General features: G+C 41.2%; 1 protein-coding gene across 1 annotated transcript in view; it reads right to left on the bottom strand.

Moving 5' to 3' along the window:
* Nucleotides 1-2,528: 2,528 nt before the first annotated feature.
* The window catches only part of LOC119485197 (dedicator of cytokinesis protein 3-like), a 228,634-nt gene continuing 211,841 nt past the window's right edge, over nt 2,529-19,321 (bottom strand). Inside the window, exons 26-41 of the mRNA XM_037764582.1 lie at nt 18,571-18,657; nt 18,167-18,271; nt 17,386-17,527; nt 17,028-17,194; nt 16,017-16,103; nt 15,715-15,894; nt 15,245-15,328; nt 14,331-14,447; nt 13,742-13,872; nt 12,987-13,131; nt 11,042-11,123; nt 10,808-10,926; nt 10,231-10,318; nt 9,172-9,291; nt 6,339-6,424; nt 2,529-5,094 (exon numbers count right to left, since the gene is read on the bottom strand). Coding sequence (XP_037620510.1) covers nt 4,402-5,094; nt 6,339-6,424; nt 9,172-9,291; nt 10,231-10,318; nt 10,808-10,926; nt 11,042-11,123; nt 12,987-13,131; nt 13,742-13,872; nt 14,331-14,447; nt 15,245-15,328; nt 15,715-15,894; nt 16,017-16,103; nt 17,028-17,194; nt 17,386-17,527; nt 18,167-18,271; nt 18,571-18,657 — 2,433 coding nt within the window. The 3' untranslated portion in view covers nt 2,529-4,401. The remainder of the gene's footprint in view (nt 5,095-6,338; nt 6,425-9,171; nt 9,292-10,230; nt 10,319-10,807; nt 10,927-11,041; nt 11,124-12,986; nt 13,132-13,741; nt 13,873-14,330; nt 14,448-15,244; nt 15,329-15,714; nt 15,895-16,016; nt 16,104-17,027; nt 17,195-17,385; nt 17,528-18,166; nt 18,272-18,570; nt 18,658-19,321) is intronic.

The following is a 19,321-nucleotide window of genomic DNA, read 5'->3' on the forward strand; positions in this document are numbered from 1 at the left end:
TCAGCTACGTCCCAACAGAACAGTCAACACTGCACTGGGACGGCTGTGCTTTAGAGAACGACAGAAATCATTTGCAGGCGAAAAGAAAGAGTGAAAAAGAAATGTCCACGAGTCAAAACACTCTACATCAAACCAGCCGGTAATTCATAATATCCCTCAGACAGCGAGAGCAAACATGCACAAAGTCATTTTATAATGCCCGCCACTGTATTAACTTTCTATCGCTCATTGTCTGATGTAAAGGCAACATAGAGGAGGAATGACAGCACAGCAAGGAAAAGCATCATGTAGACCATTCAGTGCCTTTTAAAACAGAAGTCAAACTAGAACAATAAATCACAGTATCCACTGCCACAGAGACAAATTAATTCCCCTGAATGCTTCCTTTCTCTCCTTTCCAAGATTAAAACGTCATTGTGATACATGGTTAACACTGTAAACATACTGCATTTACATGTGGATAAGAGTTATAAATAAATAAATACAGTATGTTAATCCACACATCAAGGTTGACCCCAAAGGCTGCTGTTAACATCTGTCCTGCCTCAGCTGCACACTGTGCGTTACTGTGTTTCATTTGAATGTCGTTTAAACCAACTGGGAAACTGCTTTCTCCATTACATCCACTGTACTTTATATCACTGGCGTGCGATAAGAATTCAGCATTTAACAGAAGGATGTGGCAACCAGCCCAACATTAAATAATCAATGACTCTGAAAATCACAAATGCAAAGCTTCATCCTTGCTCCCGAGGTGACAAATGTCTTAATTATAGCGGAGACGATGACTGTCAAGAATCCCAAATCTCAAATATATGGATAAGATATAATCAATATTCTCTATTGAAAGTTTATCATGAAGGTAATTATTTCAGACACTGTTATAGGAACAGAAAACTTGATTTGGAATTACATTTAAAATATGATATGATGAGTGGAGTTCCACTAAAACATCAGTAGAAAACTTCTATTCAATGTCAAATAAACCAAGAAGGCCACAAAGCGCTGATCTCAAACCCACATGTCTGCTATAACACGTCAATCATAACGTACAGTGTGAAGATAACACCCACATCCAGCCATGTTTGACTTTCTAACAAAAACCCAGAGCAGCCCCTCTATGAAACTGAACAAAGAGCTTGTGCACTTCACCTCCACTGAATCAAGTCACCACAACACCGTGAAGAGTCAGAGATAATGTGGAAACACTCACTCATTAATCCAACAGCAGCAAAGCAGCATCCTGCACTGAACCTTCACAGCAAAAGAACTGTTTGTTTCATGATCAGTTTTCATCTTCACTGGGAAAAAATGTCTTAAACTTGTTATAGTGAAAATAAAATCAGGGCTACAAGACAGGTTTCAACATTTGGATTTGTGTCAGCAGGAGAATCACAGATGTACTAACAATGGCTGTGTTATGACATCATGAATCACACCTGTGCTTCTTCCTACTGAGTCCAAACATCAGCTGTCAATCACACACCGCAGGCAGCACACAGGGAGGAGCTGATCGGTATCTGGACCCATCATTTGTAGCAGGAAATAAAGATAATAAAAATAAAACAAACATGGTAACTGTTACCGAGGATAAGGCTGGTGCTTCTCTATATGTTTCCCTTCATACTTTCTGACTTCTCTTTCCTCTCTGTCACTTTACGCTCACTGGTTCCTACTGAAGATGCAAATCTTTAAAAACGGCTCACAAATATATCATTGGAGTTTTTAAAAAGCCTCAGTCATTTCTTAAACCAGCTGGTTGCTTTAGTTTTATCAAACAGGATGAAATAATGTATTTGTTGGGGACTATTTTCAGCGGCAGATTAATCCACATGTGGTGATCTAGTATTGATAAAAACAGGATGGTGTACAGTATGTGGGACTGAGTCTAATGGTGCCTTCAAATGAAACTCGTGTGCTCTGCTGTATCCAAAACCGCATACTATACTAGTCTAGTAGTACGTACTGATTTGGCCAAAATGTAGCATGCAGTATGCGAACAAAAGCAAAATCTACAGTATGCCAAAAATACCCGGATGTCGTACTGATTCGGAAAATATCTCCAGTATGCATTTTTGTATGTCATTTTTATAATGTCAAGTAGGGAATGTTTGCTATTGTCCGTGCTGTTTACTGACGAACGTTTCGAATACAGCCCTCATGGGAAGTCGTGTACATGATATGCTTGGCGTTCAAGTGGTTAAGTCGTGAGAACACTGCTGCTAAGCAACAGCAATATTAACGTTACTGACGGCGTCTAGAAGCCACAGAGGCTAACAATTTAGCAAGCTAGCAAGGCATAACGACAGAGGAAAAAGATGAGGCTGTTGGCAATATCAATATTTTCCTCAGAGATATTATAAAATGATGAAGAAAATAAATATACGACTAAAATTACAATATATTAACTTATTATGCACCGCAAAATGAACTTCCAAGGCCTCCGCCATTTCTGACAACATCAACAAACACGTCACAACTCCTAAACTCAAAGCTTTCAGAAACTTTCCACTTCCGAGGTTGTGAATACCACAAGAGGGGGGCGTTCATATGGACTCTTCTCGTGAACACGGTAAACACGACCCCATTTGAAGGCACCATAAATAAAACACAGTGGAGAATATCAGCAGCCTTTTCTTTTCACATCTTTTCAGTTATGAATTCAGGACTTTGACTTGCCTGTGCTGTGTTTAAGAAGCCCTCTGACACTTTGCGATTCAGGTCTGTGCACATAAATCTTCTTACAGTTCACCGTGTACTTCTCTGGTTAGAGTGAGAATATGATCCAGCATCAGGCAGAACACACTGAGCATGTTAAATGGCTGAGACAGAAACACGGTGCGGTAGTTAAGGAGCTAAACCAGGTGAGCTAACAGCTGTTCACAGTTCAGTTTTGTTCATTTCAGACAAAAAGGGAGAGGAGTGATTAGACAGTATGTACATAATCTGAGCTGCTGGCTTAAAGTGAAAAGTTTTACATCTTTAAAATAATAAAAAACAAACAAAATAGAAACATATTATCCTTCACAGTACGTTTACTCCCGTATCACTGAGATTAAATCTTGTAGATTTAACGTCATTGGTGATTCTAAACTATAAAGACATCAGTGCTTCCAGTAATTTACCTTTGTGGATCCTCTCTGTTTGAGCGGTCACCTTCAATGAATGAACATGCATACAAAACAGTTTCCTGATTAAAAAATGTACATTACAGTTCATTACTTTCATAAAAAAATGGCAAAAGTGTATATTTATTATAGTTAATATTCTCTATAAACGTCATCCGTCTGATGCATCTTCCCTTGAACGCCTCCTCAGCTAAAATAAAATCCCTCGCAGGTTAACAAGGCCTTTTTTTTTTTAACATCACAAGCTTAAATAAAATGATTTTTCACCCCTGAATTTGTGGGATGCAACATTTTCAGGAGCTCCAACATCACAACCTGCGAGTGTTTGTGTGTGAGGCGTCCTGTCCTTTTAATCAAGTGCACGTCATGTATCATCAAGCAGCTACTGATGGCTCAGGAAGCCATTCATCTTGCATATTTCTACAGCTCACCTTCAATCAAAAGTATAAGGATTAAATATAAATGATATCTATAGACTTCTATATACTGTATTACATTTATCTACATACTTTGATGTTTCTGTTGGAAAATATAAATACTATTCGCCTGTCGCTTGTTGGAGGATTTACAGCCTCAGCGTGTCGTTTGATTGGTTTTCAGGACTCAGGTGGAAGAACTTACTCAAGTCTTGTGTCTTCATTATTAGAATTTCTTTGTTTTTGTATTGTTTTCTGTGAGATCATCCCTTTCCTTTGTCTTTTGACAGTTCTGCATTTATAAAAAATATGTGGAGATTATAATTCTTATATGTTTTGGTGCTCTGTTGCTTTGTTATTAAAGTGCTGCTTCAGAGCGAGGTAAAAACACGGTATAATTCTTATTTTCTTATCTGAAATCTTTAATCTATTAAATGATAATGTTTGATTAATGTTATCAATGAAAATAAAATCAAGACCTAACATTTGATATATGCATGTCTGTGCAATATCAGTACAGAATTTAGAAATCTGGACATTGTCATGATGGATTTAGTGATTAAATAGTATTTCTTGATTTAACCAAACAAATCAAGCTTGATGTGCTCATACAATGAAAAAGATCATTTGGTTAAAGGAAAACATTTTCAGGAGTTGAACGCGGAGCTGCTGAGGATGAGCTGTGAGATTAGTTTGGTTGTTTGGAGCACAACGACGGGGGGGAATCTGTTTCTCTCATCATCTCTCGGCTTTAGTTTGGCTCTTGCTCTCACTTCTTTCTTTCTCTCTTCGGAAAATAGTTTATATTCTGTTTATTTTAATTCCACAAGTTTCTACAAACGTCTTACGACGACGTCTTACTCCTCACTGATGCCGTGCTCCCACGCCACTTTAGCTTGCTCATCCTTGGTTGCTGCGATGATGGGCTGGGAGATCTTGCGAGGCATGGGCCGGGGAGCAGGAGGAGCTGGTGCAGACTGGGTGTTCAGGGGGTCTTCTTCAGGGATGCACCCCTCTCTGAGGTAGGGTTTGGGGGGCAGGGCTGGAGGCTCGTGGAGGTGGTACAGAGGTGGGTGGTGGGGGATGTAGTGCGGGTGGAAGTGGTGGTGGTAGTAGTGGTGGTGTTGGGGGTGCGGCAGCCCATCCTGCTGCTGTGGTTGTTGTGGAGCTCCAGTGGAGGCTGAACCCGGAGCCTGGGGCTGGAATTGGCCCCCTGCCTGGGCCGGGGCGACGCCTCCTGGGGCGGATTGGCTGCGGCAGGGGGGGGGTTTGACTTCGTCCAGGACTTCGGGCTCGGAGACGCTGTACCTGACGGGCTGGTAAGGCGAGTCCAGGTCCTCCTGGTCGGTGGTCCAGGCCTGGCTGCTGGGGACGGACTCCAGGGTGTCTGTGCGGCTGGCCGCGGGGTCGGAGGAGGAGGCGGGGCCACCGAAGTTGCTCTCACTGAGGGAGGAGACTCCGGAGCTGGCGCTGCCGGACAAGGTGGAGTTACTGCCATCCAGGATGGACTGTGGACTGGTGGGCGAGGCAGGTATAGGGTGCAGGGGAGACTGGAGAGAGAGAGGAGGGGGGCAAAGAGAGGCAGATACAGATGAGAAAGTTTGCTCCAGCTGGTGGGCGGTGCTGGGTATTTCCTCAACAGATCTCAACATGTTACACAGCTAAACAGTACACTACAAGATGTTTCTGAAAACATTTGAGGAGAGAAATAGGCATTACAGTAACAGAATATTGATTCATATTTGATCAGGGTTCTCTAGTTTGACAGTTTGGTCGGAGTCCGCGAGTGATTGACAGCTGCTCAGAGACGGCAGGCTCAAGCTCGGCTCTGATTGGTTGTTTTCCTCCGGTCTGTGAAATCTTGCAGATGCCATTAGGAGCACCGGACGACACCGGAGGACACAGAGGCACATGATTATTTTTTTTTAGATTACCTGTCTCATGCAACAGCTTGTGGTGCAAACACAGAACATGTAGCCCCATAAACAATCACTAGAGCATCCACAGTGTTTCAAAAAATAAAAGTATATAGAAAAAGTTACAGGATGAACTACATACGTCAAATGTTTTTCTTGTGTTTAGGAATCAAATTGACAACATAGATGTTAGAAAAGCACATGAGGAGCAACAGCTAAATAAAACTAAAAAGGGGATAGAAAACAGGACAACAATCAGAAGCCAAGAGGAAGGTATCTGCTGTGAAAAGCAGAAACGACAAACAGGAAAGCAGACAGACATGAGAGAAATTTCCTTTGCTGATTTCTTGTTGATTTGTTTATCTGTAATCATTTCATGAAACATGAAATCATGAAAACTCAACTGTGGACTGTGTTGAGCATCAGATCATTAAACATAAAGTGAGAGGAACAGTTTGGTTTTGGAAAAGCACACACTGCGGGACGCACTGATTTCAAATGAATTTTGCTTCTAAACTTCCATAAAGTCTTTCTCTGGAGGGCTTGTTGTGTCTTCCAGTTTGGCGTCACATTTGTTAAAGTATATTTATCCTGAAAGTTGTAGTTTATGATATTATTCTAAATGAAAAAAGCCCCTTCATTGCACAAAAACTAAGTCATCATCTCATGCAAAGGCAGAGATGAACACGATGTGATGACATTTAATCCTAAACAGAGTACAAACAAAAAATGGACACAAAGAAATGCACTCAGACAGTAATGTGCCTTTCTTAGGGAGTGCAGACAGACAGACAGACAATCATCCAGACCAACAGCAGGAGTGAGAGTGAGAAGGAGGAGGAGGAGGAAGAGGAAGAAGAGGAAGAGGAGGAGGGTACCTTTCTTAAGGAGCGCGCAGGGAGAGCTGGAGGGAGGTCGCTGACCTGGTGGTGGAAAGCGTCAAAGTGCATCAACAGGTGTTGCCCTACAGGGGGAGACACAGCAGGACTGACTGAGAGAGATGCACACACACACACACACACCTCAGACCAGAGAAGAAGAGGAGGAAGAGGAGGAAGAAGTGAGGGGTGGGAGGTGGAAGCAGAAGGGTGGGGACGAGGAAGAGTAAGAGGATAGAAAGAAGGGCAGAGAAAGGGAGAGAGAGGAAAGAAGGAGTGGACAGCAGGAGGACTGGCAGGAAAAGTTGAAGCAAAGAGGAGGTGGAGGAGTGTGTGGAGGATGGGAGGTGTTTGAAGGGGTTCTTTCAAATAGCCTGTTAAAGGGATAGTACGGGTGTTTTAAAGTGGGGTTGTATGAGGTACTTATCCATAGTCAGTGTATTATCTACAGTAGATGATGGTTGCACGCTCCCAGTTTGGAGAAGCAGACAGGAGTACCAGCACAAGAGCAAAGCAATGTACTGCTGTGGACGGGGGCAGCAGCAAAACACTCCTGTCTGTTTCTCCAGACTGGGGGCGTGCCGACCGTCATCTACTGTAGTTACAGTTTTTCTCAATTGTTTACACACAAATACTGGTACTTGACACACAATGACCACAACATGTAACTCATGCACCAACCCCCTGAACCAATTCTGCTAAACTACAAGCACAATTCCTGCTTTACACTCAAATTGCAGTTCTAAAACACACTTTTTTCAAAACACTACACACAATTCTCTGCATTTGGCACAATTTTCATGAAGAAAATCTCGTTTTCACAAGGAACACACTGTCATTCAAAATTATAAAGTCAATTGCCCTACTATGCACACTGACTCATCACATGGGCAAACACCTGTCACACAGTGTTACAATTAGCAATCAGTTGATGCTTTTCATGGCTGGATTTGACATGCTAAGCGATATTTCCCCCGCTGCTTGGCCAGGGAAAACATTGCTTGTGATGTGGATGAGGTGCTGTGGCCAGACCGAAACAGAAGAGAGGATGCAGCATAGTTTTTTTTTCGTTTTTTTTTACAGTAACTGTATACAGTAAATTCTTCTGTTGTTTTGTATGTAGACCACTGTATGTGCAACTTTGTGTTGGTTGGGATGTACACTGTGTACATTGTTTTTGTGGGGAAAATAAAATATATTTGTTACCGTGTATTTGTGTGTTCTGAGTATAAAAACAATATTCTAAAATATTTTACAACACACTTATGTATGTACTGTCTGTAGTAAGTGTAACACTGAACAAAAAAAAGGCCTAAGTCATTATGATGAATGGAGAAGAAGTGTTTTCCATTCATCATAGTGTTTTACATTGAGCACATCAGTGTTCAACTGGTTCTTATAAATGTCTATTCATATGATGGTGTGTGTGTGTCATTTGAAAACAAAATACCATTTTGAGAAGAAATAACATTGTTTTGAATGTAAAGTTTCATTTTGCAGGAGAATTGAGGGGTTTTGCCCATTGTGTGTGTGTGTTTTTGGATTTGTGTGTAGAGTTCAGAGAGTATGAGGCATGCTTTCAGAAAATGTGTGTAAACAATCGAGAAAAACTGTAATACACTGACTCTGGATAAGTACCTCATACAACCCCACTTCAAAACACCCAACTATCCAAGTTTAAGTCCTTTAAACTTTTTTTCAAATGGAAGCCGGTCAAGTTGATTCTATATTTAATTTTCAACTTTTCAAAAGTCTGTATCGACAAACAGAAGAGTTAAAGGGTCAGTTCAACCAAATCATACTTTCAAGAAACACTTCCTCTCTTACCCATGGTGGTATTGAGCCATGCAGACAGCTTAGATTTCATGTGCAGAGGTTTTAAGATATCCACCTCTCAACATTTTGACTTCACCCCATTTTACAGTATATGTGTGAATGCAATATCACTTATGGTGTATCGAAAAAATTACATTCTACATCCACTGTATAAGAAATATAACTCACCCATTGGTGAGTTAAATGAACAAGAATGATTATTAGCAGACGGTGTTTCTTGTCTGTTCAGATATTTTGTTTTTGTGGCTGACCAGAGGTGTGTGTGGTCGGGAAGAGCATACTTCTCACACTGGTAGAGGTGGTGGTGTGGGAGATGTCTGTTCTCGTCTGATAACATTTTTAATAATCTATCTGACATCAAATCTACACACAATTTACGCAAAGGAGCGCGAAACAATATCACAAGAAAGCCGCCCACAGTCGTGACAGAGAAAACACCACAACCATGATGTTATATGAATTACTGATAAAAGATTAATTCAGCTAAATATTTTGTAAACTCTTTGCAGCATTAGAAATGCTATGAGATGATAGTTGATTAACAGCTATTCTGAGACCCCACACACCAGGGAGCTCAGGTCTCTTTTAGGGAGGATAATCTACAGACTTCAGTTTTCACTGGGAACATTTCTTCAGTAAATATTTAGATTGACCAAAGTAAGTGGAATTAACTCTGATCTGTTATATTAGTAATATAAAATAAATAATATAAAATAGTAATGATGTAAGCCGATCTTAATATCAACATAGACAACAACAGGAACATTTCTGACTAGAAAATAAACACAACTACAATATCCCACACCTGCAAATAGACACCAATACAAAGCACCACACACACAGCAGCATACAAACACACTTATCTTTGGACACATAAACACAAACAAAACAGAACACACAGGTGACTTAACACATACACAAACATACAGATCAAATAACACACACACACACACACACACACACACACACACACACACAGTTAACAGTGTTGTCATACCATGAGGCAGGTTGCGTGGGGGAACAGGAGGCGCCATGACACTGCCGACATGGGCAGAGAGGAAGGGGAGGACTTCTCTGGTACCACTGTCCAAACTCCAGCTACTGGGAGTAGTGAGGACTGGAGAGGACAGGAGAGGAGAGGAGAGGAGAGGAGAGGAGAGGAGAGGAGAGGAGAGGAGGAGGAGAGAGGATAGGAGAAGAAAGGAGAGGAAAGGAGAAAAGGAATAAAGGAAAGGGGAGGAGAAGAATTGAGGAGAGGAGAGGAGAGAGGAGAGAGGAGGATAGTAGGGGGAGAGGAGAGAGGAGAGGAGAGGAGAGGAGAGAGGAGGATAGTAGGGGGGAGAGGAGAGAGGATGGGAGAGGAGAGGAGAGGAGAGGAGAGGAGAGGAGAGTAGGGGGTGAGGAGAGGAGATGAGAGGAGAGGAGAGGAGAGGAGAGTAGGGAAGAAGAGAGAGGAGGATAGTAGGGGGTGAGGAGAGGAGATGAGAGGAGAGGAGAGGAGAGGAGAGAAGAGGAGAGGAGAGGAGAGGAGAGGAGAGGGAAGGAGAGGAGAGGAAAGGAGAGGAGAGGAGGGCAGAAGAGAGAGGATAGTAGGGGGTGAGGAGAGAGGAGAGCAGAAGAGAGAGGAGGATAGTAGGGGGTGAGGAGAGGAGATGAGAGGAGAGGAGAGGAGAGGAGGGCAGAAGAGAGAGGAGGATAGTAGGGGGTGAGGAGAGGAGATGAGAGGAGAGGAGAGGAGAGGAGGGCAGAAGAGAGAGGAGGATAGTAGGGGGTGAGGAGAGGAGATGAGAGGAGAGGAGAGGAGAGGAGAGAGGATGGGAGAGGAGAGGAGAGGAGAGGAGAGGAGAGAGGAGGATAGTAGGGGGGAGAGGAGAGGAGAGGAGAGAGGAGGATAGTAGGGGGTGAGGAGAGGAGAGGAGAGGAGAGGAGGGCAGAAGAGAGAGGAGGATAGTAGGGGGTGAGGAGAGAGGAGAGGAGAAGATAAATGGACTGTATATTTTCCATATCATCATGCTCACTATGTACTGTGAGTGTGAATGAGTGAATGAGTTCTCACCTTTCTCAGCTACAGAGAGGTTGGGGTCACTGCAGGGTTTACACGGACCAATCACCTGATGGAACAGCGCTCGCTGGAAGTTTGTTGGCTGAAGAAAAACAGAAAGAAAAACGTCAAACATGAACATTTCCCATTTTACTTCATGAACAAAAGTATAATCACCATACAACAAGATATTTCATCTCATACAGTTCATCCTGCCAGCAAAGTATCATGACTGGTGTTTTTGAGAAAGCACACTTTAACCAATCTGTTCAGTGCATCGTGGTTGTGTCGACAGGTACTTGGATCATTTCTCTAATAGCTACAGTATATCTGACCAGTTTAAATGTTTACACTGCAACCCAAAGTGTCTGTTTCTCTCTCTGAACTGATGGTTTCTAGTCAGAGTGAACCACAAAAAAGTTCAATGGACTCCAGTTTTCACCCAGATCACATACACACTAGTAGTAGTACTGACCTTCAGTACATACAATTTCAATCATACAATCATAATTTATCACCAAAGATGACAGAACTTCAGGTTAAAAACTTGAAAACTTCAAAGCATCATTAAGTCACTTCCGGCCCTCCATACCTGTCCGTTCTCTGTGATGTTGGTGTACATGGCGCTGCTCGGTCTCTCTCTGTGTGGCGGGAGCAGCATCAGCATTTCTCTGTTGTGTCTGTATTTGTCTGGCAGAGAAGGAGAGCCGACTGCAGACGGACGGACGGGAGATACAATTTAAAGTGATATATTAACAAATGCTTATAGTGTGTATGTCTCATGTGACCTCCTGTTAGTGAAATGTACTGAATCTGAGCTGCTTACCTCTGATGGTGGAGGGGGCGGAGTTTATCATCTGAGAGGGCGCCGAGTGGGTGGAGCTAAGGCTGGAGGAGGAGGGGCTAGCCTGCAAACAGAAAGTAGTGATGCTCATTAAATACAAACTATAGTATTTAGGTTATAGAATACTGTAGCAGCATGAGAGTTCAGCTATGTAAAAATAAATAAGAGTTGGATCTAACCATTATCAGATGTACTAATTAGAAAGTAGCCTACAGTCTTATATTTTAAAGTCATAGCAAATCTTAATAAAGAACTGATCGCTGTCTTTAAGATAGTATTTAGAGATGTGTCACTGATATTTACATAAACATTATACTTTGAAGTAATCTGCTTTTTTCTAACATGGACTTGTTTTTCAGAACTGCTGTGTTTAGCACTACTCGGTGGTGTAATGTAACAAAGTAATTACACTTCCTGGGTACTTGAGTTTTTATATTTCTGTCAACTTTCACTTTTACTCCACTACATTTCCTAAATGAAATGTGTACTTTTACTCGGATACATTTCCCCTAAGCATCTTCGTTACTCGTTATATTGCAAGCAAGAAGGTTTGGCGAAGTGGTCCGAGCTTGCAAATTAGACATTTCACGTGATGAGAAATGCAAACAAACCGCTCTCAAAGCCCTGGTTAAGTTTTGATTTGAGGCTCCAATTTAGATCATGCTACAGGCTACTTGCGACAGCAAGGGAAGGAAAAACTGGATTTTGTTCTTTAAATCCTTTAAATTGTGAAGACCTCGATTTTGTTATGTAGCCTCCATTTTTAAGGTGGTGTACATGTTAAGAAGATTAAACTTCATAAATCTCAAAATCCTTGCTTTTTTATTAACATCATTTACTTGTACTTTTGCTTTCAATATTTGAGTCTTACTTATAAGAAAAGTACTTTTGATACTTAAGTAAGGTAAATATCAGACACTTTAAGACTTTTACTCAAGTAATAGTCTAATAGGTGAATTTAACTTCTACTAAAATCATTTTCTCGTTAGATATCTGTACTGTAAATTCAATGCAGCTTTTTGCACATTTTAATTCCTACTGTATGTTTTTTATTCATAATATCCAGATGTTGGAAGTGTCAGTTAATTTTCCATACTTTTAAATAAATACAGTATAATATTCATGCAATGTGCAGCAATGGTCATCACTAATAAAAAGATTAAAAGAAATCGATGAATCCCTGTCGTCCTTCTGTTAGACTTTCAGGATGCACCTGTACATTTGTACAACTTAAGCAATGCACAAGTCATGCATTTGGTCTAAATATTATAATGTATATAATGTAGATTTCTTATTTTATTGTATTTATCATTTCAAATACATTTTTTTTTAAAAATGTTGTATTGTTTCCTTCGTCTTGTTTGTTGAGCTGCTCTTACATGTGAATTTCCTCTCTGGGGATAAATAGTCTTATGGTGCCTTCAAATGGGGTCGTGTTTACCGTGTTCACGAGAAAAGTCCATATGAACGCCCCTCTCTTGTGGTATTCACAACCTCGTAAGTGGAACGTTTCTGAAAGGTCAGAGTTCACGAGTTGTGACGTGTTTGTTGATGCTGTCAGAAATGGCGGAGGCCATGGAAGTTCATTTTTCGGTACATAATAAGTTAAAATATTGTAATTTTAGTTATAGATTGTTTTTCTTCATAATTTTATAATATGTCTGAGGAAAATGTTGATTCCCAACAGCCTCATCTTTTCCTCTGTCATTATGCCTTTGCATTTCCTGCATTATGTTACCCACTTGCATGCGTGCTAAGCTGTTAACCTCTTTGGCTTCTTGACACCGACACAAACGTTAATATTGCTGTTGCTTAGCAGCGGTGTTCTCACGACTTAATCACTTGAACGCCAAGCTCAAGAGTTTCATTAGAAGGCGCCATTATTTCATCTCTCACATTAACCCTGACAGCGCGGAGCACCACTGACCTGCATGCGGTAGAAGTCCTCGGGGTGCTCCACCACCATACCATCAGCCAGGATCAGCAGGCTGCCAACGTTCCCTGTCTCACTGGAGTTGTGAGAGGAGAGAGAGGAGGAGGAGTTGCGCACTGGAGTCAAAACAGCTATGGGACTGGGAGGAGGTTACCAAGGAGGGACGGTGGGACAAAGAGGAGAGGGATGGAAGTAGAGGAATGGAGGGAGAGGAGAAGGAGGGTAGGAGGGCAAAGAGGAGAGAGAGGGGGTAGAAGGAAGGAGAGAGGAGAGGAAAAGAAGATGAGAAGGGAGGGAAGGGGCCGAGCGAGGAGCCATGCAGAGTACAACAGAACACAGGAAGAAGGCAAACAGCAGCCAAAACATGCATTAAGTGATTTGGTGGGAATGAGGGCGATGCAGGAGTTTGCAGCATGCAAGAAGCAAGATTTGGAGTGGTGTGATGGGGAAAGGAAGACAGAGAAAGACAGAGAGAGAAAGAGAGAAAAGGAAAATGGTACACTTTCAGAAAATGTGATGATTGCAGTGGACCGTGGAAGAAACACAGATGCAGTGAGGAAATTAGCAAAGATCATCAATGAGAGACACAGCAGATGGAATCAGTGATCAGCGTTGTGAAGAGAGATGGAGAAGATGATGAGAAGAAGATGATGTGTGTGTTGGCTATCAAGTGTGATGAGGATGTGACAAAGTCAAAGTCTCACTCGAGGATAAAGTGAACGTGAAAAACGTGTGTGTGTGTTGCTGACCTGTGCCGGTGCATGAGCTTGAAGCTCTCGGGGCTCATGGGGCTGTGAGAAGCCAGGATCCCTCTGGGGGTGTTGGCTCCTGAACCAGCCTTCTCTAAACCAGGCAGACCCTGCAACGTCACATAGAAACCCTGCTCTGAATATTCACACCGCCCGCACATATCTGCATGTATCGTGTGTCACAATTCAAGACAATAGTGCCATGCAGACACATTCACATGTAGGATTAATTAGGACCTAAAAAGGTGAAATGTTCGAAGTTGAAAAAGTTCAGATTCTTAGCAGCGACACACTTCTCTTAGCTGGAAGCATCATAACATCCTCTTTGAAGAAGCTGCTAATTAGCTTCCTTCACTGTGATGATGCAGCCTTCCAGCATGTTTACAATAGAAGGAATCCTCCTCTAGACACAACATTGGTTTAATTTTGGTTAATAATCATATTTCGGCTCATGAAGAGAGTACAAAATTATTTCTGAACAACAGTTGTGCATGTGTTTTTCTCATTATTCATCTCCCCTGAGCTCTGCAGTTTAAAAAGCTGAGAATATAATAACGTGAAATGATGTTGAGTGTTTTCCTGCACTCACATGGCAGAGGCTGCTCCTCATCATCTGGAACTGATCTATCAGCTTCTTGTGCAGGGGACGCATTTCTGGGTGCACCAGCTTCTCGTGCACGGCCAGGCCGACTCCTAGGACGTGGACCTGTGGGAAAATAACAAAACACCATTGGAAAATACTTTTATTGTGCAGAGAGAGTCTATGTTAATCCTTTTACAAATCAGAGCTTTCTGAAAAATCTCTCCAGTACTGATATTTGTTCTTTTTTGTGTCTGTAGACGAACTTCACAGTAGATATTCCTCACAGCATTAGTCCTATATTTTTGGTGACTGCACTGACTTTTCCTGTAGTATCACAATCAGGCAAATTTTTGTACATCAGAAATATCTAAATTGTTTGAGTAGATTCATGCTGCTATGGGGATAAAACATTGTAATTAGGTCAATTGATGAAAATAGTTAATCACGATTAATAGCAAATTAATCAATTTTTTTTTAATCGGTCCAAAATGTACCTTAAAGGGAGATTTGTCAAGTATTTAATACTCTTATCAACATGGGAGAAGGCAAATATGCTTGTTTGGTGCAAATGTATGTATATATTTATTATTGGAAATCAATTAACAACACAAAACAATGACAAATATTGTCCCAAAACTATTGTCCGCATACTATATAGGTGAGGCCACATCAGTTTTGTCTGTTTGTTAAATGCCCTGACGAAGACCTACAGCGGTTGAAACGTGTTGGCATTTTTTAATGCTTTAGCCTCTATAATATCCTTCCTCATTGTTACTAGTTCCAAGAGTTTGGAGTGCCTGGATTGCCTTCCTGTTTATCCTGTTTTTTCCCCGTTTTCCGAGAGCACCGACATTGTGCCACAAACCCCATGGAGTCCCCGGACCCCACTTTGAGAAACACTGGGTTACATAATGTCTCACCTGCTCCTGCATCAGGTCTTTGAGCTGTGTGATCTTCTCTGTGTCTTCGGGGTGGCTGGTGATGTACTCCTTATCAAAGAAAGCCTGGTGACAAAGAAAAACACACAAACCATACAACAGTAAAATTACCAAATTGCAAAAAGGTAATGCACCTTTAATATTGGCTTGACACCGCTATCGTCTCTAATAAATGTAATTTATGTGGGTATATTGAACCCTGTTGGAGCATGAAACACAAACATCTTCCTAACTTCTATCAAAACAGATATTCACTCTCAAAGTAAAGGCATAAATAACCAAAGTAAATGTGACCATTTTCCTTCTGTATGTTTAATTATCTATATGAGATAATAAAAACAACTAAATGATGCTCAACAGAAGTTCTGTTAGTATTTACCATCATGTTTTACACCAGCTTCAAATGAACTGAACTAAACATTTAACATGTTGTGTCACACTTTTTGTCAGACCTCTTGGTATCTGGCGATGCCTCCGTTAACGGCAGCATCGATGACTCCGTTCAGCGTCATGCTGAGCAGGTTGATGTTGCCGTGCAGCTGCTTGTGTTGGTACTGGCTGATCAGAGTCCGCAGCTCCTGGTTCTTATTCTCCACCACAGAGATGGCGTTCTCCAACGGACTCACCTCCACCTGAGTGACAGATACAGATAAGGAGATGAAACCGTGACCATACAGAGTACAGTGAACATGCCACGTGGGTATCATTATAGTTTATCTATCTTTGAATCTAAAGCTATTTTTCATTCACTCACCAGCTCTCTCTTATCCACTTCAAACCAGCGTGAAATACCAGGCAGAGGGTGAGTGAGGATCAGTGTCGTCCTCTCGATCCAAAGACTCTGAAACACAAAACACAACAAGCAGTGAGACGTCTGATCTCAACATCAGCAGTACTGAGGTCAGTGTCTGTAAAAGAAGACTCATTTAAAATGTGTTTTAAGTGGTATATGAAGCATTTTAACATGCTTAATCATGTTGTTTCTGATATTATAGATGCATTTAACCATTACACGTTACACTGTGATTTACTGTACAGGTCAGATTTGATGGGAATTGTGCAATAATTTATGGTAGTCATTCATTTTGGTCTTTTGGACTCAAGAAACTTTTTGGGTTTCGTTAAACCTTTTAAAGAGGTACATTCACTCACACCTCACATACTGTAATTCAATTCAATTCAATTCATCACAACTTTATTAATCCACAAAGACAATTTGATATTGGGCAAGTAAAAACAGACAGGAAACAGACAAATATACAGACATTTAGAAGCAAAAGGGTTGTATGAGACTATGTTGGGCTGATGGTGCGCTTGTAAAAAAAATAATATATTATAAAATAATAATTAATAATAATAATTGCTTATTAGTATATTGTGTTGCACTGATTAATTTGCTTAATTGGTTCTATTTCTATACCGTATATCCATTTTCTATTTTATGAATAGAATAAGTAACTCGTTTTGCATTTGCACATTTTCTTCTATTTTTATTTTCTATACTGGCAATAAATCAGTTAGTATTGTCATTTTGTAAACCTACATTTTTACCAACTGTGCATTCATTTTTGTGAAGGTTCACATTATAAGAGTCGATCTTTGAGCAGTTGATAGAAATCCAAACGTGGAACAAAATTCTAAGAATTTTTCATGGCAAACGGAGAGAGCGGAGCAAAGTGCAGCAAACATAATGCCTTTAGCACCGAGGCATAGAAAACCTTCTACAAGTAGAAACTGGTACCAACTGGAAATTTTCCCCACTCACCTTGAACTCATTATCTCTGTCTTTGGTTCCTTTGTGGAAGGGTCGGTCATATCGAAAACGGCGAACGTTGTTGACCCTGTAGAAGCTCTTGATGCGATCGGGGACTCGGTCCATCTGGAGGACGCTGACGCTGTCCGGCACAGGAGTCACTGCGTAGATCTGGAGGTCTGAGTCGAGGGGGAGGGAGGTCAAGGAAATAACTGGAGAAATGAAGTATGGTGGTCACCATGCACTGGCGCCCCTTTATGACCCTAAAAATCACACTCACTTAGTAAAAAGTGTTTACACATATGCAGACAACAGTATGGTCGTGATTTTTATACATAATAATTCATAATTCTCTGTAGCTGAAGGATACACTGTGCATCACACTGCAGGATGGCCTCATCGGGCTGATTGGGGTGCTGCATTGCAATGGCCTGTGGGAATTCTCCCAGCATCCTTTGCTGGAAGGCCTCTAGCCTTTCGTAGTCATGGCCGCGACAGACAAACTCTTTGTTCTGGTGTGGATGGATTAAAACAAAACAGAGTAAAAGAAATGCAAGTTTTAAAAGCAAAGATACTATATTTTGAATTTTGTTTTAACCACCAAGCCTTAAAGCAGCAGTAGGCGAGATTGGAGAAAAAATAGGATTAAAAAAAGTTATTTTTATAAAACGGTCGGTATATCCTGACAGTGTGTGTCCTCTGGTGCTCCTAATGAAAACAAGCAGTAAGAGCTGATCTGGGATCTGCTGTCCAGCTGCCGTCTATGAGAGCCGGCTGTCAATCACTCGTAAACTCCAACCAAACGGTCAAACTAGACAGCGCTGATCAAATATGAATCAATATTATGTTACTTTAATGCCTATTTCCCAACTCAAATGTTTTCAGAATCATCTGGTAGTGCACTGTTTAGCTGTAAAATTAGAAAGTTTGTGACGCGGCCCCATTGTAAAATCTGTTGAAGGAATTCAAACTTGAATTACAATATGCTGAAAGGTTATTATGGAATTTTTGTCCAATGATGCCAAAAATATACTGCCTACTGTCACTTTAAGGCTTTTAAACATTAGAGAAAACGTTTTAGACAGTATACTTGCATTGACAAGCATTTACAAGAAGCTACAAGGAATCTAAAAGACGAAAATTTAACTCACTCTGAGGAAGAAGGGGAACTTCCTGCCGTAGAACCCGACCCTGAAGAACTCCGGCTCTAGACGCTGCTGCTCCATAATGTTGTCGTAATACGCTGCCTCCATTTTCTACATGCACACACACACACACACACACACACAATTAGTTTTACTGCTAGAATACATAAACAGTACAATACAGAGCTCACATACCGATGGCAATGTAAAGACTGTTTTAGATAATCATGTTCCCTCATCAATGAGTTTGATCATATCTATCAGGAAATGTTTTTCAGGGTTCAGACATGTGGAGAGAGTTGATAGAAGTGATATGAATGATGTTTTAAAGTTTAACAGAAACAGGAGCAGATGTGTTGTTTTGTGATTTAACAGAAACCAGTTTGTGAAGTGTGTGTCATGCAGCTCACCCGTATCCAGCTGAGACTCTGGTAGTCATACAGTGATTCATACTGGAAGGCCAGTTCTCGGCACAGAGGGATACCAAACTCCCAACACTGGTGGACACACACACACACACACACACACACACACACACACACACACACACACAAATACAGAAACAGACAAAGTACTTTAGTGTGGTTTTAAGCAAAAGCGGTGCTCACAATGTTCTCTTTCATATGAGCACTACCTTCACCGTTGTTGAAGTAGTGAATCAACAGCTGTTTATGAACATTTTATTTCATTTTTTAAGGATCCTGATTAGCTTAAAGGGCCAGTGTGTAGAATCTGGTGGCATCTAGCGGTGAGGTTGCAGATTACATCCAACTGAAACTTCTCCTGTGTGCCAAGCATGTAGGGGAACTACTTTGGCCGACGCAAAAACGTGAAAACGGTAAAGGCCTCATCTAGAGCCAGTGTTTGGTTTGTCCTTTCTGTAAAAACATGGCACATAGCCCTCAATGCAGTTCTCAGCTCTTCTTTCAAAGGAGAACTACACTCCAGTTTGCAGCATCTAAGCGGTGGGTTGACGTTTTGTTAATCTTGTTTTCTCCTGTTTTAATTAGAGGTTTAGAGGTGAGTCATTAGGTGAGTCATTATAGCGTGTTTTCTTTGATTGTGTTTGCCTGTTCTCACTCTCAACTCAAATCTTACAGCTTCATCTATTTTGAGAAACATTTTAAATCAGTCAGAACGCATCAGTTGTTACAACATGTA

This window comes from Sebastes umbrosus, chromosome 1 (assembly GCF_015220745.1).
Source record: "Sebastes umbrosus isolate fSebUmb1 chromosome 1, fSebUmb1.pri, whole genome shotgun sequence".
Lineage (NCBI taxonomy): Eukaryota > Metazoa > Chordata > Actinopteri > Perciformes > Sebastidae > Sebastes > Sebastes umbrosus.